Source organism: Nestor notabilis, unplaced genomic scaffold (genome assembly GCF_000696875.1).
Source record: "Nestor notabilis isolate BGI_N333 unplaced genomic scaffold, ASM69687v1 scaffold5969, whole genome shotgun sequence".
Taxonomy (NCBI): domain Eukaryota; kingdom Metazoa; phylum Chordata; class Aves; order Psittaciformes; family Psittacidae; genus Nestor; species Nestor notabilis.
In genome coordinates, this window is record NW_009942262.1 from 47314 (window position 1) to 72476 (window position 25163).

Sequence of the window (25163 nt, forward strand, 5' to 3'; positions counted from 1 at the left end):
GGTCCTCGAGGAACAACAGTGTTGTCTGTCATCCATTCCTCTCTCATGCTCATGCCAGTGAAATGCAGATGGAACCATTCTATGATGCTACGTGTAGAGGAGAGCTCTTCAGGGAAGGACCAAGGAGAGTCCTTACACAGGGAATGATTCTCAGGGAAATTAAGTCTACACTAGTATTAAAGTTAAGTCAGAAGAAAATCCTGGGAGAAGAAATGCAGACCTGTTGCTGGAGGATGAGCACCTCTGGTTTTTTTTATGTCTCAGTATCTGGGCGCAGCAAGTTCACTTCACAAATAACCTCTTTTTATGGAGACAGTATACTGATTAGGGAAGAAATAGGGAGAAATGTTAATAGGACACTTGGGAAGTGACTGGTTATGGGACACAGACAATGGAGAAGGGAAATGAAAGCTTTCCACAAATACATGTAAGTGTGCGTATATATATGTATTTATGTGCACGGTAAACCAGGGACTGGGAATTTAGATAGAGGAAGACAAGACAGAATCCCTCCCTTTGCTTGAAAATGTGATCATCATACCGGTTGTAATCAAAGCCCAGAAACAATTGCCTGAAATGGAGTTTGACTGGGAATTACAGTACCAGTGACAATTTGGCTTCTTATAAACTTTGCCATGTGTCTATAGTTTGGCGTGAATGAGTCCTGCCCTCCTTGAAAGGGACAGACACCAGTTAAAAGTTTTCTTTACAAAACAAAATGAAACAACTGAGGAAACCCCAACATTTTCTCAGAACACTGCAAAGGATCACTGATTGAAAAAAATGTTTCTTTTCAGGTATATTCAGGCGAAGAAAGCATTCAGCTTCTTTAAACTGTTATATAAAATTGGTACTAGTTTCTTTAAATACTTTTACAATTAAAAAAAACAACCAATTCCTCAAATTAAACAAAAAAATCATAATCATAATTAAAAAATATCCCCCCATGCTGATCTCCTCTTCAGAATAGGTCAGCATGGGAGTTTTGCACCCTAGACAGTTACAGTATTTCTGGAATAAAAAATTGCAATTACACACAGAAAATACTACAGCATTCACTTAAAAATATCTCATTTGTTGTTGTTTTTCCCCTCCCAAGTAGAGGGATGGTGGGATTGAAAAGATGCCCTGAAACGGGAATATTCCTTTAAAGGAGCAATACTCTCAAAACAGAAAAGGGTGTTGGATAGACGCAAACCCATGATTTAACTTGAAAAAAGAGATTCCAGCACAGAAACAGCATTCGAGAGATGTGAATGTTCAGACACTGAGTGGGTTATTTGGAAATGTCAAGACAACCACACAACTCTTGGCAGGTGACCATCTAGGCTTTGCCATCAACAGAAGTGGCAGCATCTCCTTGCGGTGAGAAGACTAAGCTAAACCACGATGCTCTCGCTACACTCCTGAATTTCCTCTGGTGGTGTTTCTCGCCATGTACTTACAGTAGAGGGTGACACGAGACAGTTTTTATCAGCAGTTCCCCACATGTACCGGGTTGAAGAATTCTCAGCTAAATCACAACAACAACATCAACAAAAACACAAAGCACCAAATCATCTCTAGATGTGAGTCAGTTTACAGGTTATTACCATTTGAAGAAGTTTGTTGGTTGTTTTGTTGTTGTTTGTTTTTTGTTTTTATCCCGATTTTCATGTTTTGTTTTCCTTAAAAAAGAAACAAAACAAAAATCAAAACCCCAAATACCCAAAATGGAACGAAGGATGCTTTACAATCACTTTAAGGCTCGCACTGAATGAGACATGACAGGTCTTACACAAGATTACAAATAATACATGTATGCCTTTCACAGCCTTAAAATGATACAGTAGGTCAAATTATTTTGCCAGTCACTGATCAAGTATTGTGCCTTTAAATTGACTCGCTTTTTGCTACTATGCTGAGTTTTATTATTACTGAAATAGTTATTAGATATGTGTAAATGTATTTTAGTATAATGTTTTTGGTATATAATTTCAATGTTTGCAGATTTCTTATTTTCCAGAAATCAAGGTGGCCAGCCTTGTTCTGGGCTCAGACGGTTCGTATTTACTCCACTGAAGACAGTGGCACTTTAGCGTGTGCAATTGTTCGAAACACGGTCAGATACTGTATTACCATATTAATCGGGTGCAAACCGACCATTGCACATGGCCCATTTACACAAGGAAAACGGTTACATGGTGGGGTCACGATTATAACATGACTTGGTCAAGGTTCACATGCTTGGCCAAATGGTGTTATAAACGCATTGCCAAATTGAGTTACAGACCTGATTTTGTCTTTCAGTTGGAAAAATCAAACTCCCTTGGGGGTGTCTTGGCTTTGCTTTCTTATCTTTAGACATTTGGGTTTTTTTCTGCTAAATCCAATAAGAGCAACAAGATAGTATTTTTAATTGTATATTTCTCTCTTTTTGTTGTTTATTTTTTCTTTTCTTTTTTTTTTTTTTTTTTTTTATTTTTAAGGTTTGCTTTTCAGTTGGTTGGTTGTTTTGTTTTGTTTTGTTTTGTTTTTCCTGGCATATAATCATCAAAGAGTTTTGCATGAGAAAGGTGACAGTACTTAATGAAACTCAGCACCTAAGGGCATAAGGCAGTTGTAGGTTTGTTTGTTTGTTTTTTTATTTTTCAATCAGCACCAATCCCATAGAATAATGTTCTACACTTGGTGTACGGTATAAAACTGATGTGGAGATGCCTCCTTCTCCACCTGTGAATCCTAGGTGTGGAAGTTGAAATACTGTTTCTTGTGTGTAAAAAACAAAAGAAAAGTTTTTCGTTTTGTTTTTACTTACAAAACATAGAGAATATCTTTTTTTTTTTATACATACAGCAACCAGAAAGAAAGCTTATCTGAAGGTTTGTGTTTGTTTCATGATCTGTGTTTACCGTAAACAAAAATAAGGTCCCCTCTTTTACTTTTTCTTTAAGGAGCTTTAAAGTGAAGATTCATATTGTAGCAACTCATATAAGAGAGGTCCATCTCTATACCTAATACCTACAGCTGTGGGGGTGACATATTGGAGGATGTTGATAGTTCTTCTTAACCTCCTGTCTACAAAATGAGCATCCCATGCAGGGTATCTTTTTCTTGGGATGTCAATCTTAATGAGAGGCCCCTCGGGGGGGTAGGGTCGCCCAGTGGGAGTAGATGGTACCATTGCTCTCACCTGGAAAACGGGCAAGCAAGTGTCAGCCGTGAGTTCCTCCTGTTGCTCCGTGACCGCTCTGGTGGGCGTAACCTGGGCCCCCCGGTACCCAGGGGTTTGGGGTGCCATGGGCTCAACATCGGGGGGCAAAGGAATGCCCCAGAGCAGCTCGGCGCAACAGGAGCTGGCAAAGATCTTAGCTCTTGGCCCCATGGGATGCAGCACACCATAATATAACAGCATCAAAGCTATCCCAGCAGCAAAGCTAAGAAAGACACAACACAGTGCTGGCACGGCATATGAGTCAGTAGTGTCAGGATCTCTGTAAAAATACCAAAGGAGCGTCAAGGCAGCGTTCTCCGTCAGGACTACCGTGTAATACGCAAACATTCTGTATCGAGTCCGCCCTTCCTTGACATTAAACCAGCAGAAAATGTACACAATCCCTACCACCATGTTGAAGAGGATCTCCTCCCACTTAGACATGCAGAAATCTGTCCCACCATGGATGATCCAGAAAGCCATGGCACACCAATGGACCACTACAAAGATCCCAAAGTAGAGCTGGAAGATGGAAGCAAAGAGAGCAAAAGAAAGAACTCGAGATGAGATGGTGAAGAGGCGCCAGAAGACATGGATGAGGGCCCCTCTGTAGCTCATACTCTTCTTGTCGTCCCTAGAGTCCCGAAGAAGCTTGTGATAGGAGGCTAGCACCCAAGCCAGGGACATCAGGGAGGCCACAGAGGACACACCTGCCGGAAGACACACAGATCCACTGAGTTAGACAGGAGGTTTGGTTGAAAACATCATCTGCTCACTAAATTTTTGCATCTGGGGCAGGCTCAGTAGCCCAAAGGTTCAACTCACGTCAGGTTGTCCTTATGGTCTGGAGGAGAGAAATACAGAAATATCAGTGTAGGAATTGGAAAGAATGATGTACGCACGAGTTCTCTGACACAGCACATTATGCTCGTTTTCACGAGCTGTTGGCTCTGCTACCACACCAGCTCTTCTCTTCTTACAGGGTACAACCTCTGTCCTCATTCTCATTAGATCCACACTTGAGAATTTGATATCCAAATCCCATCTTTCGGTAGAAAGGGGTCTACCTTGGAGTGCCCCATGGCAAGTGCAGGACATCCGTACTCCTTGTAACTGCATGGATTCTTTTTTTTTCTAAAATACTTTCGTACAAGCAACATTCACATTGACTTGCTCTTGATTCTGCCTTAATCAGGAATCCTTGGGGAAAAAAAGGCAGGTTTTTGTCACCCTGTAGTCCCATCTAGATGAATATATAAGCAGAAGGAACATCAAGACTCATCAATATCCTCCAAATGGTCCCAAACCAAAAACTATGATCCCTCCAGAAACTCCCCTGCCCTGTTTCCATGATGGACTTAAGACCTGTATTGCAGGTAGCTTATATCCAGCCTTGTCTCCTGGGCGGACCACAGATCTAAGTCTCAGTCATGTCTCCAGCCCTGTCTCATTCTGCTCCTGGTGGGACCCCTTGAAGAGTCCTTGGATCTTGTCCAACCCCTTGCCTTGTCTGGGAGCACTGAGGGAGCCATTGCCAGCATGCACTCAGCCCCTGTGGGACTGCTCCCATCAGTGAATGCATTGCCTGCACTAGGGTTGCCCTCAGTTTCTAACTCATCCTCTGCACCCTGGCATGGGGCAGACACCCCATAATATTCCAAAGGGGACTGATCTTATTCCCTATTGCAATCAACACGTAAAATATTTATTTGCTCCAAAGGATGAAACAATGCTCCATCACACTTCAGGAGCTTTTAGAAACAAAATACCATTGATTATTGCAAGGTTAAATTGAACACCTCATCAAGCAAAGCATCATAATAAAAATTAATTGGCAGATTCTTGGGAAAAGAAAGGGCCACTGGCATCTTAGTCCTTTGCTCCCACTGCTGCTCACTGGACAACTGCTCTGCAGGCAAGCAAAAAGATGATGAACTCATGTTTGGGAAGCTCAGTAGTTTGGTAGCTATAGTTTGACTGGGCCTTGGCCAAAGATTTGTCTGGGAGCATCACCTATAAAAAGTAAAGGAAAACTGCTAATGGTTTCAACCAAACCGAACAATAACAAACACCCCTCCATCTCTGATGTGTAATGCACTGGAAGATAGGTCCATCTCTTTTTTGCTTTCATTACTTTAAGAAAACCCAAGGAGCAGCTCGCTGCAGCAGCTCTGGGTTAAAAAGCTAAAATGTCTGAAAACCTAAATTTCTTCTTCTACCTAAATTTGTTCTCACTTTTCTCCTGCCCAGAGGGACCTGGTTCTCCTGGGGATGGAAAGAAGATCTGGCTCTTCAGACCTCACTCTAGAAACTTCATCTTCTTTCTGATGAGCCCACCCCGCAGTGTGGTGGGGTTAGATTTTCCACTTCCAGCCTAGCTATGTCTGGAGGAGAGGCAACAGAGAAGGTGGCCAGGCAGAATGGCAGACCGCCATCTCTGCCCCTCACTGAAATTCTCCCAGCCTGCAGGTCCACTAAAACTACACCTTTCCATCAGCTCTGGCATCTCTCTCTGAACACCTTGCCTTTGGGCTCACACATGCTTCAGCATTTCAGACCGAACTTTTAAGAACAACGAACCACAAACCAGTAAGATCAGTGGCCTTATCAAAGAGGCTACCTTTAGGCCACCATCTTTAAGAAAACCACAATTTTCCCCAAGTTTTAAGTCCTCAATAAGAAACACTTATATATAGGACTTGGGGACTCTAATGGATGGAAAGTTATGAAAGTGAATAGCCTCAGCCCCAGACAGATGTAGAATAGGTTTATTTTTAACCTACTAGATGAATTACATTTTTGGTAGACACAGTTAACAGTTTTGGAATGCTGAGCAATGCCACACTATTCTTAAAGTATTCTATGTGCATAAGTACTGCTTGTTGCAGTATCTTCCAGCTATTCAGTTACAAAAAACTTTCCATGATTTGCAGCAAAAAAAAAAAGCCAGGTATTTTCGTATTTTAGTGCTGTTATACTAGAAACTTGTATGGCATTAGATGCACCTGTTATACTGAAACTCAAGCAATGCCAACCCACAGGAGACAGATGTGTCACACTGGCTTAAAAATGTTTCTGTTGGGTTCATTTGTTCCAGAAAAGAGAGAGGAATAAAATACACCAGAAACAAAAACCTAAAGGCTTTTCCCAATGTAATGTTTTCAGTGCAGAAACCTACACTAATCACAGTCTTTGCTGTAAATTGCACAGAGCTGTCTGAGAGTATGTGTATTGAATCACTCACATTGCAGGGTACCTTGCCTGCTGATAGTCATCTGAACATCCCCTCGAGTCAACAGAGAGAGGCAGACACCCCCAGAAAGTGATTCACCCTGTCCTAAGATCCATGTGTGGGACAGGGAGGGGTTGACTCATGCTCCTGAAGTGTCTGACTCCATCCCTTGACAGGGGAGTGTGGGGACTTGTGAACACCAGCAGTCAGGTGGGATGAGTTCTACCCTTACAAAACAATTCTTTGCTTCCTCATTTGCACTAAGATCTGAGGAGGGCAATGAAGTACCACTAGACATTTTGACATATTCTTGTCGTTGTTTAAAAATTCATGACTCTGTGATGAATGCAAATTCTGGCACCCCAGTGATGAGCAGGATCTGGACCTGGGTGTAAGGGGGTGTTATCAGTGGGTGGATGTCAACAGGAACCATGGAGCGATATAAAGACTTCTCCAGTACTTTTTACTGTGTTGCCACAGAATTAATTCCATGGCTATTTCATACAGACTTCACACAGTATTGTGTACAGTTCTGGTGTCCTCAGCATAAAAAGGACATGGAGTTGTTGGAGCAAGTCCAAAGGAGGCCACGAGGATGACAAGAGGACTGGAGCACCTCCTGTATGAAGACAGGCTGAGAAAGTTGGGGCTGATCAGCCTGGAGAAGAGAAGCTGCGTGGAGACCTCATAGCAGCCTTCCAGTATCTGAAGGGGGCCTACAACGATGCTGGGAAGGGACTCTTCGTTAGGGACTGCAGTGGTAGGACAAGGGGTAATGGGTTTAAACTTAAACATGGGAAGTTTAGATTAGATAGAAGGAAGAAGTTCTTTACTGTGAGGGTGGTGAGGTGCTGGAATGGGTTGCCCAAGGAAGTTGTGAATGCTCCATCCCTGGCAGTGTTCAAGGCCAGGTTGGATGGAGTTTTGGGTGACATGGTTTAGCGCAAGGTGTTCCTGCCCATGGCAGGGGGTTGGAACTGGATGATCTTAAAGTCCTTTCCAACCCCAACTATTCTATGATTCTATGATTCTATGAAATGACAAAGCATGCCTTGGCTTTTGTCATACTGAACACGACTTTCTCATTCTCATCCTTCCCTGTTACCTGTAGCCTGTGACATCCTTCATACAATGTACAATTCTCACAGACTGTGGGATAAATTGTCTTTTCTACTTCTCCAGGCCTTACTTCTAAGCAACTCTAGAGATCTCTCCAATTACAACTAGAACAAAAGTTCTGGTAAGTTGGATCACATGTGAATTATTTTTTAACTTGGATCTTGACTTTTGCACGTGGTGACTGACGCACCTTCATCTACCATAAGTGGGTTTCAATTCCCTTCCAAGGTTTGTTTATCAAAGCGTTGGGGCTGTTTTAAAACTGAAGTCACTTCATAATCCCACTCCCACTCCTCCCACTCTTTGCTTAGTCTTGGGAGTGAAAAATACCTGCCAGGCACTGCCACATCTCTGTGGGCATTCTCAAGCCAGGAGGACATCAGGTACAATGGGGCTAGAAGCCCTGTGGCTGCATCTGCATTATCTGTTTCCCACCTTCCCATAACAGGTCAGACTGGCATAGACCGAGGTTACCTTCAAACTCTCTGCACTGGGGTTTACAACAACTCTTGAACTTCTGTCACCTGCTAGGAGGCAATAAGTGACTCACAGGCCACAGTCAGCACTAGTGAGGAGTCAAGCCCATGTGTCTTGAATGACACATCACAAGACTTAGTCCCCCACATTGCTTTAGTAATGTACCCTGAAGTCCTTACGGTGAGACACCTCTTAAGCTACATTCAGCACGGTGAGGCAGAGCTCTGTAATGTCCCCATTTGACAGATGAAGAACTAATATCTGAAAGATTTACACAAGGTCTCACATGGAGACATCTCCATCAGAGACACCTTTAGGTGCCTGAATCTGGAGCTGAATTCACACATCATTTTGAACTGCCTTGATGCTGACTTGCCTTAGTAATTCTGACTTTCTCAGAGGGAGCTAATGAACAGTCTTCAGAGTTCAGAGGTAAACGTGGCACACAGACTAAGGAACAGTAAGTAAATGGTGAAGAGAAATGAGAAAGCAGTAGGAAGTAAGGCAGCTATAGAGAAGGCTAGAGTTTCTGACAAGTGTCGGACCAAGGAATAGAGTCTCTGAAAAGGGTAAACAAGAACTGTTGCTTTGGATCATGGAGGCATCAGTGGATCAGGGTATAATGAAGGCAGTGACCTGATAGCAGAGGAGAGCATGAACCACTCTGAGCTCAAGGGAAGGACCTGGAGCCTTGCTGAAGTTCACAGGAGCAGGCTGAATTTCAGCCTGTTTTGGTTTTCATTATCTAGTTCCTACTGATGATCCAGAAAAAGAAAAGGCTGTCTCAGAAATGTAACAAGGGTCTGGAAAAATCCACATTGACAAGCAATGACTCCCCTTAAGTTGCTATTGCTGTTTTTAAAACCCATGGATGTGCAGGAACAAAAACAGCATGTAGAAAGCCATCCCAGTCTATCTGGCCTATACAGCTATGCAATTAAACATGGTTTTACAACTAGTCTAATAAAAGATATAGACAAATCATACAGATGAAAATATGAATATTTAAAATGAACGATATACCCATTTTTCCCTTATTTGCAGTGTTGTTCAGCTGAGAGGTTTTTCAGTTTTCACAGTTTTCATCAGAATCCAGCTGCAGGTTATTGGTTATAAGTAAATTTAATGCACTTACTGTAGCATATTACCTAAGTATTCACTGTGGTGCCTGTCCCTTTAAAGCTGAAAATGATGCCTAAATGGTGCTCTATTTCTTTTTTGACATTAATTCTCCTGAAGACTCTACTAAAACAAAATGGGATGATACCAACATTTCTTCTGGGTGAGCTGGACAGCAAATATTTAGTGCAAAATGAAACGTTCCATCAACCCCTCTGCAAAGGCAGCGATTGCTTAATGCCAAGTGCCATGTCTCAGTTCCTCCCCATCACTTGCTGGCTGCTCAGGCCTCTGTGCTGTGAACCCTGTTATTGTGTTTTCCCCTTTGGGTGGCACGTTCCTCCCTGAAGCTCAGCATGAGTCAAGGAGCAGGTTTTCAGTTTGATGCACAGAGAGTGAAAATGCATTTATACACAAAAGAGATCAAGCTAGATTCTGCTTTTGTAACAACATTGCTGGAAAGTCACTCCCCCTTACTTTTTAATCTGGTTTTATTTATTTGTGCCAGAGTAAAAGGGGTCAGAATCAGACCCTGGGTCTGATTTTTATTTGTTCCTGCTGGAGTTCGATGCTTGATCTTTCTTTTCTCTTTCCTTTCAGAGAAAGGAATGACTTTTGTTTTCTTAATTTTTCCTCTTTTTTTTTTTCCACTTTGAACATGGAAAAATATGGATCATATGAATAATAAAGGGTTGCATAGACCATTTTGCCATTTGATTTCCTCTTAGGCTTTCAGGATAATTCTTTAACCAGTTTCCCCAGTGTGCCACCAGTCCATTATGGCAGATAAGCACTATTCCTCCTATGGTGAACATCACTCCTAAGTCTGATCCAGGAACGACCTCCTCTCATCTATGTGACACCTCTGTACTCTACTTTGAGCTGCAGTGACCAGGGATGAAAAACAGAGCCTGACACTGTGAAGAGATGTTACACCAGTGTCCTGTCCTTTGCTCTTTTCACATGAAAAATGTTTTGGTTTCATTGGGCAAGAGGTGAGTTTCAAACCCACAATATCTCCTCCTAGGAAGCTCTTTTGCGACCTTCCTCCAAGGAGCATCCCAGCCCCATTCTCCCCAAGACACAGTGTCACCAGTCTGTAAGAAATACAAGACTGCTTGTGACTGAGGAAGGCAAAAAACAAAGGTAAAGAATTCAATTCAGGGACCAATCTCCAAGAAGGTCTGGACAACAAAAAAAGGGTCTTCTACCACTGAATCCCAATGGGACTTCCTGACACGAGGCTTGCATTCAGTTCTATATAGGATAGTCCATGTCCAAGCTAGCACAAGGAGGGCTCGTCCACATTAGACCAGAGGAACATCTGTGTTCCCAAACCTTCTATTGTGAGAATGATAAAGTCCATAGCAAGGCAACTTCAGAACAGCTTGCCTATATGGAAAGCTGCCCTCCCATCCATTGCCAGTTAAGGCTGGGTCTTGTCCTGAAATGTGAATATTTCCTAAAACCATTTTTTGTTGGTTTTTGTTTTTTTTTCTAAATTAAGATGTCTTCACTGACCCCAGAAAAATTGGATCTCTTTTTAGTTCCCATCCAGTCTTCACTTTAGCACTGCCCTGAGGAACTGTAGTTCACAGGTTGACTATGGACTGTGTTTTAAAAGGACTTGCTTTTCTCCCCTTTCATCCTGCTGCCTTTCACTTCTCCCGAATGCCCCTTTTTCTCTACTGCTAGAAGAGGTGACCAGCCACATTTGTCTGATCTGCGCTCTCATTATCTCAGCTGCTTCTGTCATGTCCCCTCCTATTCATCTCCTCTGTGAACTCCGGAGCTGCCAAACCAGCTCAGGCCCTGGGGCCATCCAGTCTTGTATCTTCTCCTGGATGCAAGCCAGTGACTGATCCTCCTTCTGCAGGAGGCAAAAAGCACCCCAGGCCAAGCAGAAACGGGATAATCTGCCCTCTGTTTTGGACTGTCCTTGAATACCCTCAGAGAAGTGTCAGACCTCCTGTTGAAAATGTTGGCTATCACTGACCACATAAGGATTGGCAAAACTTCTCCTCCCCTCTCCCCCATTTTAAAACACTCTTAATTAAGATCTTCCTTACATCATGTGCTTCAGTGTTTATCTCACCCCAAAGAATGCTATCTGAGACATGGAATGAGCTACCCTGTGGAAATGCCTCTCTGTTTCTCCATTAACAGCAGTGTGAGTGATCAAACTGAAATGACCAAACAAAAAGTGGGTATGAAGTATCCTAGGTAGCAATGATTTGGCATCTATCAACTCCCTTCAAGTGTTCAGAGAAGGGCTCTGAGTCCCAGAGAAGTGAGGAGAGCAGAAAGGAGGGTTAGAGAAACCTTCTCCTGGCTCCAAGATGAGCAAAATAGCTAGCATAGGCTAGAAGAACTGCAGAGCAGAAGTTGACAGACCCAACATAACGTGGCCAAATTCAAGTGATGCAACACAATGATTTTGTACCACTGAAGGCCAAGCAGGCAAAACAACCCCCAGCACAACCCTGATGAGAGAAGGATGCCATGGTCAGTCAGAGGACATATTCAAGTTACATTTCCTTGAACAGCCAGAGTTATCTCCATCCTCAACAAAGTGGTAGCAGAAATACAATATCCCCCTCCTTTATCAGTTAGAAGAAGTCTCATCTCAATGGGCACGTATGTACACAGTCCTCATAGGCATGTAAGTCATAAAGTCATAGCTGAAAGAACGATTTTGCCTTTGGAGTCCCTTTTGATGTTATATTAATTATTATGACATTATTTATGATGTGAAACTAATTCTTTTGAAATGTGTCTTCTATTTTGAAATAGAGCCCGAATGTCAAGAAAACGTAAAGAAAAGAAATCACTGTCCCACTCTCACCAAAAGCAGATAGTTCCACTTCAGTGGATGCTATTTTGAGGGTGTTAATACTGAACAATTCTTTCCTTTGTAATTTTTTGCTAGTAAACCAGAAATCTCATTAATCTTACTGAAGGTGTTTTTGATGTCAGTGCGTGGCTACATTTGATGGTGTTTCCAGCTAGAATAGCTGATGTTATCACTTAAATTGGGGTTCATGTCCATGTTCCATCTTCTAATGCCATGCATACAGGAATGAGAGACAGTCTGGTCTAAATTTATCCAGGTACCAATCACCTGGACTAATTTTGGGTTGGAAATGTGATGGGAGAGCAGCAGCCAGGATTGCCTGTCACAGTTTAGGTTGTTTGAAATAAAGCATGAGAACTTTCATATATGTCTCTTTTTGTCAGAAGCTGCATGAATTGCCACTCTGCTCACGGCGAGATAACCTCTGCAGAGTCATCACTGTAATTATAAACATTCTACTTAAGTTCTTTTTAATCTGAATGCCTTTAACCACTGTCTCAGAATCACACTGATAAAGAACCCCACCTGAATCCCTAAAAGTTAACAGCCACAGACAAGAGGTTTGAAGCTGCTCAAAAGAGACCCAAAGAGATTTCACTTGAAATGGTCTATCAGGATGTCCTGACAACAGCTCCAGGAAGGACAGGATTTAAATCTGTGCATGCAGCGCAAAATCCCTCTTTGTAAGCAATGTTACAGAGCAACAGAGTCTTTCACAGAAACCTGGTTCAACCTGAAAGGACCTTCTATAGACTTCCACTGCTTTTTCTTGGGTGTACTTTCTGGTCACTTTTGTGCTCATTTGCTTCTGGACTCAGTTCAGAAATCAGAGTAGCCTGTGCAGAGCCTTGAATCTACAGGGCCACCAGCATGACCCAGAGGCATCCAGATCTTATCAAGCACCTGAGATGGAAAAAAGTCAACCTAAGTTATCTTTAAAGCTACTACAAAGAGCTAAGCACCACCATTAGCATGGATCTACCATGGATCTCTAGAGACTAAAGACACCCAAGTATGACTGTGTTGCTCTTACAGCCTCTTAGTTAGATGTACAGTGTTGTGTGGTCACTGATTGCAGAGATCTAGGTTTTTTCCCTCTGCTATTTAAAATAGCCTTTCCCATAGCAACAGGGGAAAATACCCCAAAGATGTGATTACTTTAACTGGGAAGATTAAGATGGGAAAATGCAAGAGCAGTTACTCTTGGAGGAAAATTCATATTGTGTATTCATTCAACAGCTTGTTCTTTGTGAAGGACACTTAAGACACAACATTTATTGGACAATTCTTTGGTCAGATACTTGAGCATATTGACTCCAGCAGAGCTGCTCCCAGTTTACGCTCTGCAAAGATCAGAATAAGCCTCCTATATTGAGATTTTTCAGACCTAATGATCTTTGAACTCTGTTGCTAGGAACCTTTAGAAAAGAAGTACATCTTATGATACTAGTAGAATGCACAGAAATGGGGAAAACCCCACAACCTTGCTAAATAAGACACGGCTTGATTTAGTATAAAATATTTCCCCACCCATTTCTGTGTTCTGAGTAGGGATAGTTGGCATGAAACAACACAACTCTGCAAACACATACAATATACTTGCATTTTAACACCATACATTTGATACTTGTTACAGCATCTTTATCCTGGCATTCTCTTTTAATTTAGATGAGAACTACAGCCAGAAGAATTTAAATCTGCCTAGCACAAGTTGAAAGGATGTTGTAGTCTTGCAAGTGGGACTAAAATACTCTGAAAAATAGGGAAACACATCACCACTGGGAAGGAAAGCATCAAGAGTTCTGCTGCCTGCTTCTGAAAGTAAACATGAGAATCTCTTTTCCCTAGCACAGGTCTGGGGCACCTTTTGAACCTGGGACCCTGTGCCTAGATATCAGTAACTGAGCGAAGCCTAATTCCGTTGACTGCTACCTCCATGTCACTATTCTGTCTCAGCCTCCCAAACAGGGTGGTCCAATGCAGACTCCTTGTTGGGAATTGTTCTTGTCCTGTGCTAACACCTGAGCCAAGCCTGGGAATTGTATGAGCTGGTGCTAGCTGCTGTGAGCTAAAAATGTGCCAAGGACTGTCCTGGTAACTGAACCACATGGGTGACAGAGATCTGGTGGCTGTACTCATGTTCTGATGTGTTTCAGTTTATTAGCATAGATGAAACCCAACAGACTGGTCACCAGATTGGGGAAGCAATATCTTCTGCCAAGGCTTAGTGAAGGAACTTCCTGCTATAAATACAGCTCCCACGGTCTGTTCCTTGGAGATGAGGCAACATCAAGGCAATGTTTCAAACAGTCTGTGACAGTACCAAACATGGGGCCTTCAAACCACCTCTGGTTGATGGTTTGGCCTGGACATAGAAAGTCTGCCGGCCATTAGAGAAATAACTTCATCTCAGTTCTGGAAATGCTTTTGACCTGATGGGGAAGAGGAAGGAAACCCAACTTGGTTCACACTCACTGGCAAAGGTAAGAGGTCTTCATTCAGTGTGCTTAGAGGAGATGTGTCAGCAGTGCACACTTTTCTAACCTTATGGTTTATAAGTCTTTGTTATTGTGTAGGGGGCCATTGGTGGAATTGTCTCAGCATAATTGCAGGTGAGGGGACTTCTCTCCTGAAAAGAAGGAGCACCTCAGAACTTCTGGAGAGTACCCAGGGCTGGCATCATTAGAGTCTGTCAGAGCAGTTCTGTGAGGGGGAGTGACAAAGTGACAAGAACGGATGTGGTGCAGCTGGTGCTGTCTCGCTGAAGGCACCAGGGACACTGATTTCCAAGGATAATGGCAGGAACCTGTTTCTTCCTCTGCTTCCCATGCTCTGTATGCTCTGCAAAGGTTTAAGTAAAGTGTAGCAGGGCAGAACTCAATGACACGCTACAATGTCCACATGGTAAGTCATGCTCATGTTGCCTTCTCTCTCCTGGGTCTTTTTGCTTCTAGAAGTTCATGCGCGTACAAGAGAGAGATGAGACTGCCTCTTCAAGAGATTAATGAACATCACCTTTCCCAAGGACAGGCTGAGATCAAACCATACATTCGTTCCCCTACTGTAAACACCTGTTTGCATCTTAGGGTGTATCAGCCATGAGTTCCCACGATAGGGAAAGGGCCGTGCCTGGTGGATGTCCCCCATCAGGGTTGGTTCATGTGAAGAGGTGAATGTGCTGAGGGCACTGAGAGCATGAGGTTGGTCAAATGCCACTTAGGACAAAAGTCATTTCAAGACATTTCTACTGCCTCAGTAAATCTGCTGCACTCCCAGACTCAGGACTGTCACTCCATGCTGATCATATAAAACAAGTGACAGTTTCTGAAACAAGGAAGTTTTTTCCTTCAATACTCAGTGATTTTCAGCCAGTTGCATCAACCTGTAGAAGGCAGAAGCACAGAGAAGTCCCTACCCAGCACCCCCCATCATCTTCCCCCTTTATTTTTGCATATCTCAGTACTATGCGCTCTCTGTTTATCTGGAGTTAGCATGCTCTCCTAGATGCCTGATGTGAACCCCAGAGCTGCATACTAGAGCAACCTGAAAAGAGTTGAATTTCCATGTGTTTAACTAGCCAGTTGCACAGTGGTGTGCAGCCACCTTTTCCTATGATCTAATGAAATCTGCCATGAGACGTATGTCTCCAGGGTAGTCTGCAGTATAAATTTGCCTGAAAAAGCCTTAATTTTCTGCCTGGAATCTGCTTGGCATGAAGTTGCTCTCCAGGAGCCTGCAACTCCAATATCCTTTCCAAGACCATAGGCTACTGAAACCTCTTTCTCTGTGCCTCAGTTTCCCGGCTGTCCTGCAGCTCCTAGGAACAGCATGGGCTAATGCTTGTGTAGTGCTCTGATGATGTAACCCCCTCCCAGCGATTACCACAGTCTTAGAAAGCCTAAAATTGGCAGCACTGGCTACCTGCCAGTGCTGTCCCGTGAATGGTGACTCATCTTTATTGGCTGTGGCATGCCATATGTGTGATGGTGGCACATGGTATGGAACAGAAGGGTTTTTATCAGCACTCTAAAATAACAGAGTGAGGGCTATGGCAAGTTGGTGGATGGACAAGCTGCAGGTGGGGATGGGCTAAGGGATGACGTGTCTCTTTGGGCTTGCTCCAAAGCCCATTGGAAAAAAAAGCTGTCACTGGTTTCAAAGGCTCCTGGACCCAGTCCTTTCCCACTGTGCTGGGACAATACGGCTGATGATAGGGCAAGCTCTCCCTGTGCTGCTCAATGCCAGCATGCCTCAGGCTTGGCCTGCTCTCAGCATGCCAGAGCAAGACATCCTCAGTGCCCACTGCCAACTGTGGAGATGGCTTTTTGATGCTGCTGGGAATTGGCCTGGGACCAGCGACTCATTTCAAGCAGGGCACCAAATTGCTATCTGTCATCTGGCTTTGGTGAGAAGGAGGGGAAGCAGGAACAGAGCCATATGCCCCAGTCTGGCAAAGCACTTGAGTCATATGAGTGGCCTCCCAGGTGAGCTGCTTATGTCTTTGGAGCTATCTGGGCATTTTGTGAGATGCCTCCTTGGTCTGCTGATGAACATTTAAAGGGAAACTGTGGTTGAATCGGGACAAACTTTCAACGCAGATTACCCCGGTTCGTCCCTGCCAAGCCCCTTCAGCAAGCACACAAATGGTGGGATCCCTTGCCCACATGGCAATGAGCAACTGCTTTTCTGCTCATGCCTCTTCTGTCACAGGGAACCAGTCCTTTTACTCCCCAAGAAATGGCATGAGAGAGAGGAAGAAAAAATATGTCTTCAATCCCATGGGCAAAGTCTTAGCATCTTTATTTCCTTATGATCTGTCTCACAGCCCAAGCCAAACCCCATAGTGTGACTCTGGCAGATCACACCCCCACCCTATCTCCTGTTAGAGGACTCTTAGCTGGCCCAAGACAAAGCCGTGGCAGGCCAATGCTAGCATGGCAACAGTGGTTATAACAGATGTTTTTTGCTGGTGCCATTTCTGCTGGGCTTTCTGACAGACATACCTGCTTGGCCCAAGACAGCATGAGGGATCTTGCATTATCTTTCAGTGTTTCTTCGAGGTTAGCCGTGCTACCTGTTGGATGAACTTTCAAATCTAATGAATCTCTTCCCCACTTTCAGTGAAGAAGTGGGAATTTTAGCTGCTTCAGTTATATTCAGGCCAGTGCTGATCACATTTGAAAATCATACACTTGGGCAACGAAAGGCTGAAGGTTCTTTTTCTGACTTGGTTGCCCCAGTTAAGAAGTTTACTTTTATCTTTGGGGCCTGAGTGGGAAGAGGACTGCGTAAGAAGTAATCCATTCATATGCTGTCCTTTAGATCTGGCCTTGGTTTTAGATCTCAAACCATTCCTCAACAAGTCATGGTGCCGTAAGATATTTCCTATCCTCTGAATATATCCAACAGGACATTTCAGACAGTAAGTAGTTCACAGCATATCCATTATTCACAGCATATTATTGGTTAACTATTGGCCTGTCATCCGTGGAAAATTAAGTGAGAAATGTGTCTTCACATTAGACTTAACTCATTATCACCCACACAGGAATCCTCTCACTCAGGCACAGGAGTGTTTAACTTGAGGTTGGTTCATCCTGAACCCACTCAACTCAATGGGGGAGGCCTTGTCTGGGAAGTGAGGACAACGGCTAACCCACCCCTGCTGCTTGTACATCAATACCCTGCAAAGACCAGTTAAGTCTTATAAACTAAGTGACAGAGAAAAGCATCTTAATGTGCCCCTGCAAAGAAGGACTAGCCCTGACCATAAATGGCCCTCAGACATGATGCAGAAAGAGTGAGAACATGATAAAAGATAGGGCTTTGCTTTGGAAGGGACAAGAAGATTTGCAGACTCTGCCAGGATAACTCTGCAGCCAACACATATCTGCAGCTGAGATGTCTAAAATCCCTTTTAGTGCTTAACTTATATCACTCTGCTTAAAAGAGTCACCCCCTGGAAAAAATGAAGCTAATGTTGCTTTTTCTTAAATGTACGAGCAGCTTCAGACTACTTACTGTGGGCTGCAGAGAGTGCAGACACCTTGCAGAATCCCAGAGATTTCCAAGGGACTTTGCAAAATGAAGGTTTACGCTGCAAATCTTTTTCAGATCAACAGCAGGGTTATAGAAGAGATGGGCACAGCATCAGTGGATACACAGGACTTTTTCTGGGGGGAAACCCTGCACTGAAAACTGCAGCAAAACCTTTGCATAAAGAACTCATGGCATGAGTGGAAGGACGTTAGAGATTCTGCTAAATCTCATTAAGTCTTAAAGCAGCCACATAACAAATTAAGTAAAAGGAAACCTCTTTAAGAGGAGATTTATGCTGAAAAACTGGAATCCCTCTCACTTCACTGTCTAGAAGCTGAGTGTCTCCTTTAAGCTGGTTATATGTGCTCTTTTCCCTTCAGTGCGGAAGAACAGGTACCACTCAGGGTGAAGTGAGTTAAGGATGGTTTATTCTGCAAGAAGTGAGGTGGATTATCTGCTAGGCGTGGTTATGAAATGAAGATCTAGGTTGTTGGGCTTTTCTTGTTAATATTATATTTCCCCCTGCAAGTACACCATGTTATTTGAATCAGAGAAAGCCCTCTGCCCAGTGCCATCCAGGAATTGCGGGAGATGGACATCCTTTCATCTCATCCTCTCCTAAATCTCAGAGACAGTTAAGCTGAGCGAGGACATCCTCTTCTGAGTCCCCTCACCTCCTTTTACCTAACCCTGACGGCAGGTCTAAATGCATCACCTAGTTTCTGTCACCTGGAGCAAGGTGCTACTGGAAGGCTAGCATCTCATCTCACCTACTTCAGCCTCTTTGGACAAGGGTTGTGGCAGGTGAGTAGCTCATGAAGGGTTTGCATTCCAACATCAGTTCCTTCCACATGCATATTCAGGAGCTGATGTTGACCCTTTTTTTTTCTGTCCCAGCAGCTGCAGCATAAAGTATTTCAGCTCAGGCTCTCAGCGTGCACCTTCCAGGTCAATCTGTTCACCCGATGAAGTACATCAAGTTCTTACCTCTTTTCTCTCTGTGCTATTTTCTGCTCTTCCCAAGTCATCAGGCAACAGCAGCTAAGCTGGGATTTGGTCTGCCTTGTTCTAGGGATAGGATGAAGGAATGAATCCTGACCTTCATGAAATCCCAGGGGTGCTTTCCCAAGGTTTATTGAGGCTGAGATTTGACCTGAAATTCCAGCTCTAGCACTGCTGCCAGTGGTGTCAGACCATGTAGGAGATGCTAACTCTTGGGTAAACAGGGACTCATTAGTGAAACTTGTCTGTTCCTTGAGCATTGAAAGAGCAATAAACACAGGTTCCAGCCAGCCCTTTCAGACAGGTACATCTCAGGGTAAAATGGTTCTTGCAAGGTATGGTATTTCTTCCACCAACCCAATAGATATGGAAATGAGGAAACTAAGCATTAGCTTGACTGCATCCTCTTCTACTAGCCCTCACAGTGCTCCCCTACTCACTGCAACCACAAGAGGCAAGAACAGCCCTTTCTGTCACTGTGCTCCTAAGCATTTCTGAAGGAGATGCTCTGGGTTTGAGTAAAGACCCCTAGTGTATTCACTCAACTTAACAGCTATCTTTGCATACAAACTAGGAGAAAACCCCCAAAACTTCCTGATAGTCATTCCAGTAACTCTTTTCTAAAGCTCCTTAAATATGAGAAGGAGATGCTATCTGTCTCATCTGTAGAAGACTGGAGCCTGCCTTGGCTTCCTGCACTAGACTTGGCATTGCAGTCCTAAGAGCAGGGAGGACTTGGGCTTGGAGTAGGAATGTATGCCATATAAAATGGTAAACTGACCTTGTTCTAGCACTGAATAAATCTGTAAGAGACCGTGTGAACCATATGGAGTCTGGACATATTAGCATAGGCTGTACCTGGGTTTATAAGCCCTGCTGTGGGCTGTTTTGCCAGCGTGCGTTCTTCAGTGACACAGCTGATACCATCCCTGTTTAGAGGCAGAACTGGCCTCTTCCTATGACAAGCCATGCTCACATAGACAAAATGAGCCAGGAGAGAGTTGATTTGATTTTTAAACACACTGCCTTCCTAACAATATCCATCTTCCTTCACTTTCTGCCTGCTTTAAGGGAAATCTTTGATGCTCCCTTTCATAACGGCTCCTCTCAGCATTTAATTTCCTTTTATATAATTACGTACTGGCCAGGAGGAGGAAGAAGGCAGAAGCACCGAAGGAGCTCTAGGAAACCTTGTACCTGAGTCAAGAGCGCTGAGCAAGCTCTGCTGCTTGTATCCATCAGCAATGCCCGCCGCTCAGCATGCAGCCCTGAGATGCGCGACCGCATCCCTGGCACAGGCAGGGAGGGAGGAAGGGAGAGGGTGCACTGGGGATGCTGAGAGCTCGGCTGCTAGAGCGTGGCAGGCGAAGAGCCCTCCAGGGCTTGGGGAGGCAGGCGGGACGTGCGCTGCCTTGGAAGAGAGCGCAGCCTGCTCGGTGTGGTGGAGGAACGGAGGAACTGCATAGCTGAAGAAGGGAGGGGGTTGGAAAATGATGCAGCTTGTTCAGTGGATTAGGCAGCCATGCCTGGAAGTGGCAAACTGAAAGAGCCCCAGATTTGAAAGCCTGGAGGGATAATTCGGCTGTGTCATCCGACTTGCAGCACAACAGAGACCAGCAAACTTCACCCAGTGCTTTCTGTAATGAGTCCAAAAATCTGCATAACACCCTGGTAAGCCTCTTAGGTTGAGATTTATGTATTTTTAGCAGGGTTAATAATATTGGAAGCAGTAGGAAAAGGGTGCTGGCAAATGTGTGTAGTTCTAACAGGAGTTGTAGAAAGGAATGTTTATCATGTCAGCACTTTGGAAGCCTGTAGAGCTTGTGATGAGAGGTATCAGAAAAAGACTGCACAAATAGGAAAAGGGAGGCCTCTATAAGCAACTGCGATGGACACACTTGAAGTATGGAGAAGGGGAGAGCAGCCTGACTTACTGATGCTGTAGATAGCAGTGACCTTGGTCCAAACAGCAAAATTTAACCCTGATAAACTGCCCAGTTCCAGTCTCAGCTCCAAGGAGCTCCTCAGGTATGCCACAAACAGGTTGTCTTTGGGAAACTGAGTGTTATCCCTGGTATATGAATTGAGCAGGGGCTGAATAACCCAGCAGCTCATCAGGTGATAAGACTGTTGGTACTTGGAAAAGACAATTCTTCCCTAAGGTGAAACTTAGGCAGCCAGCGTGCCCACAGGTTGGGGTAGGTAGAGCTTCTCACCCCACGGCTGGGACAGGGGCCTATGCTTCTCCACTGGGGCGAATGCCCCATGCTCAGGACATCGCTGCAGCAAAGGACATCAGAACTGGCAAACTATTCTCTGTGGTTGCTTCCAAGCCTCTGTTCATCTACCTTTGCAATGATATCTGCATTACAATATCTATGTCCCTAGACAATCCCCACCACTTCCTTCCCCCTCTCTTTCCTTTGACTTGATGAGAACCATGGTACCAATGACTAAACCTTAATTCCTGGGCATTCTTCAGAAAATTTCTTTCAGCATTTAGCTGGTGAAAAAATGCCTTAGACTACATTTAACACCATCAGAGCATTGCACAGGCATTGAACTGTTTGTCCTCCCAACACTAATCTGGCCAGTTTTATCGGCCTACTCATGGAAGGAGGGAAACTGAGGCAGGGAATCATTGTGTTTGCCCAGTACCAGGCAGCAAATGAATGGTGACACTTGCCATAGCAGCAGAGACTTCCTGCCTCCTCCTAATAACACCACCATTTCTTTAGACTGGTCTGGCTGTGGAGGAGCTGAATCTCATCTTTTCATCGATTCTGTTTTTTCTCAGTGCAATGAGCAGAAATTTTACCCAGCAAACGCAGTGCAGAGCTGGAATGAGATTTGTCCGAAGTGGCAGCCCCTTTACATGCCTGGTTGTGTAGGGCAGACAGTTAGCAAAACATCCATCGGCTGCTGAGCACGGGATCAGAACTGGAATGCCGGGAGGATGGGGAGGGGGATGAGGGAGCCACTTACATGGTAATGTTTCTGCACGGTTCTTTTGGATCATTATGCAGAGCTGTAGCACCAGTTGAGGGGCGCTCTCAAGGAAAGTTTCCAGGAGGCGCAACATATTTACGTCTGCATATTCGTACATCATAGCCCAGTAGAAACGCCGCTGGTGTTCCTTCCGCCTCTGGCTCTGGATCCCCAGGTACATAGTTCGGATATACCTGCAGGAAACAGGAGGAAAAGCTAAGTGTGAGACTTTGGCATGCATCGGAGCCTGAGGAGGATGGGGCTGTGGGCAGTTGTTTGGGTGAGGGAGGTTGTCTGGGGAAAAGGGAATCTGGGTTAGACACAGGCGTCAATGCAGTTCTTACACTCCTGCAAGTGGTCCTGCAAGATCCGAGGACCACTTTTGTACTGTAAGAGTGGGAAACCTTTGACTTGCACCATCCAAATGAGAGCACCTAGTCCAAACCTCTGCCAAGGCAGAGCCACCCAGACCAGGTTACACAGGAACACATCCAGGCAGGGTTTGAATGTCTCAGAGCGGGAGACTCCACAACCTCCCTGGGCAGCCTGTTCTGCCACCCTCAATGTGAAGAAGTTCTTCATCATGTTGAGGTGAAACTTGTTGTGTTTTACTTTATGGCCATTGCTCATTGTCCTGTCACTGGGCACCACTGAAAAGAGTCTGGCACCATCCTCCTGGCACCCATACTGGTGTGGCACTTGGTGGTGGCTTGACAGATTGTCTAAGCCACTTCAGCACTCTAGTAGGAGCTTCCCGCACAGACCCCAGAGATCTGGCTCTATTTCATCACAGGTGGAGCACTGAGGCACCACCTTCTCCTTCGCATGTGTGACCCACAAATGCACAAGACTTTGGGCAGTGTTGAACTAGAAGGAGGTGTCTTGTGCATAGACAAACACTGCTCTATCAATCATTGCTTCTGTTTCCATATCAGATGTGCAAAGAGACCTGCAAACCTCACCATGGGGACACAACTTCCCTTCAGGGAACATCTGGCCAGCCTTTATAAATGGAGCTGATCATGTCAGGGTAGCACAAGGTACCAAGATGTCATAGAATCATAGAATCAGATGTCACAGAACTCATGGCATTTAAGAAAGGAAGCATCTCCTACCAGGGTCCTTTCTAATGCTTGCTGATATTAATGGTCTAATAGTGGGTATTATTCCTTCTCATCCTGAACGGTAGCTGTAAACTTGTTTGGGATAGGAATCGTTTCACCTAATGTTGACCCTAAAGTTGGTCATCTGAGCTAGTCTGTAGATAGAAATGTCCCCTCCCGGGACTGTTCATCTGTCCCACCTCAGATGCCAGCATGACAGTGGGATGAAGTGCCTTTTGGAGGCTCTGGGAGGGGCTCACAGCACAAACTGGGGTTTTGCCAAAACGATTAGATCATCCCTTGCCACGTGGGGAGAGACTGCACAGCAAGGAAGAGCAGGAGGAAAGGATGTAAGCCTCGGCAGACCTCCGTGCCTCCAAGTTACACCCAGGGACAGGGAGCTGGGAGAGCAGCAGAGGTAGGTCTGCAAGCCCTGCCTTTTCTCCAGCACCTTGTCCTTCCTGCCCGTTCGCAGTTCGTAAGCACGGAAGACGAAATATTCCCAACGACACAAGGACACAACAAATGACACAGGAAAGCCACCAGATGGGGCTCGGCACTAGAGTAAACGCTACGCCAGTCACAGACGACACTGGTGACACTGGTGTGACACCCCCAGCACAGCCCGAGTGGGGTGGAAATGGCCGTGGACCACTGCTCTTTTATGGACACCAGTTCTCCTCCCACTCCCCAACATGCTCAAGGCCAACACCTGTACTTGGTGTCTCCATGAAAGACCCTGCCGCAGGATGACACAGGGATCCTGCCTTCCCTTCGTGCATGCAGGAAACTAGTTTATCTGGAAAGGAAATGTTGGGGGGAGTGAGTTGTAATGGCGCAAGGAGAAAGTAGACAAAAGGAGGAGGCAGATAGTTTTTACAGCATCAGCAACACAGCGCCACTGAAAACCAAGGTGGTGGTGCACATAAGGTGCTGCCCATGGGCAACACGGCATCACCTCTGCCAAACGTCTTCCAGAGGGATATTCCCTGAATCTGTCCTGCAGTCCTGTATGGCCTCCCCTTCCCAGGAACTCCCATTCCTGCTAGTACATAAAACCTAAATGCCTCTTTTGAAGGTTAAGCATCATCCCAGCCACAGACAAGGAGAATGTATTCATTTTCACCCTGTAGCAGTCTTTTATCTGTTTGCACATAGTTACTATGTAAACTCTTCTCTATTCCAGACTAAAAGAACCCCACAATTTCTTTCAGTCCTTTCTCACAGATCACATTTTCTAGACCTCTTCTCTTCTGCATTGCTGTCCCCATCACCTGTCTCCAGGTTTTGGTTATTTTTAAGAACATCTTTACTTTTCCAAGTACTCCAGGTTGGCAGAACCAAACTATAACAATGGCACTGAGTCACGCAAAAAGATCAAGAATAAACTAACAGCAGGACACCATGTCCTGCAGTGATTCCTCCTTGACCTCCATGGATCCATCACCATCCACACAGTTTAAGCATGAATGTTTTTAACTGGCCACAGTGAGAGGACATGTCACCTATTCACGGAGACAGCATGCAGGAAAGGACATAAAAATGCATTGGATTAATATAATGACCTGATCCTATCTCCATCAATGGCCAGAATCATGGCAATGACAGTAACACCAAATCTTAAGGTCATTTCCAACCCTAATTATTCTATGAGTCTATGATTCTCTTGATTGTTGAGCCCACAAACTTTTACAAAGTCCAAATTTATTTTTTCCCCTTCCATAGATAGAGAAACTGAGTCATGGAGCACTAAAAGAGCTCTCCAAAGCCTTATGGCATCAGAACCCAGATCTTTAAGTGCTGTCCCCAGCTTCTAAACACCACAACATAAACAGGTGACTGGAGTCTTGCTCCATCCAGGGCAGACATACTTCCTTGACACCATGGAGACCAGCCCTGCTCAATCTGATCTGTGCTGGAAGACCCAGAAGTACAAATCTGTCCCTATCAAACTGCCACATGGGACTGTGGCGTTAGGAATTCCTTGGCATAATACTGGTCAATAAAAAGTCACAGCCTCCCAAATGAACAGGGTGT

At 44.6% G+C, this 25163-nt stretch overlaps 1 protein-coding gene across 1 annotated transcript; it reads right to left on the bottom strand.

Moving 5' to 3' along the window:
* Positions 1–2634: 2634 nt before the first annotated feature.
* On the bottom strand, positions 2635–22213 carry XKR6 (XK, Kell blood group complex subunit-related family, member 6). The gene is made up of 2 exons (XM_010021299.1): positions 22021–22213; positions 2635–3903 (listed from the first exon to the last, which is right to left on the bottom strand). Exons 1-2 carry the CDS (start codon positions 22202–22204, stop codon positions 2939–2941), a joined length of 1149 nt encoding a protein of 382 aa, XP_010019601.1. The 5' UTR covers positions 22205–22213; the 3' UTR covers positions 2635–2938.
* Positions 22214–25163: the final 2950 nt, after the last annotated feature.

Bases quoted from the DNA above. Each gene is read 5' to 3' on its own strand.
- XKR6 (XM_010021299.1), bottom strand. From the start codon at position 22,204: ATGTACCTGGGGATCCAGAGCCAGAGGCGGAAGGAACACCAGCGGCGT. The intron at 3,904-22,020 runs GTAAGTGGCTCC...GTCTTCCGGCAG, and splicing joins CCGTGCAGAAACATTACCAT to GTGTGTCCTCTGTGGCCTCC.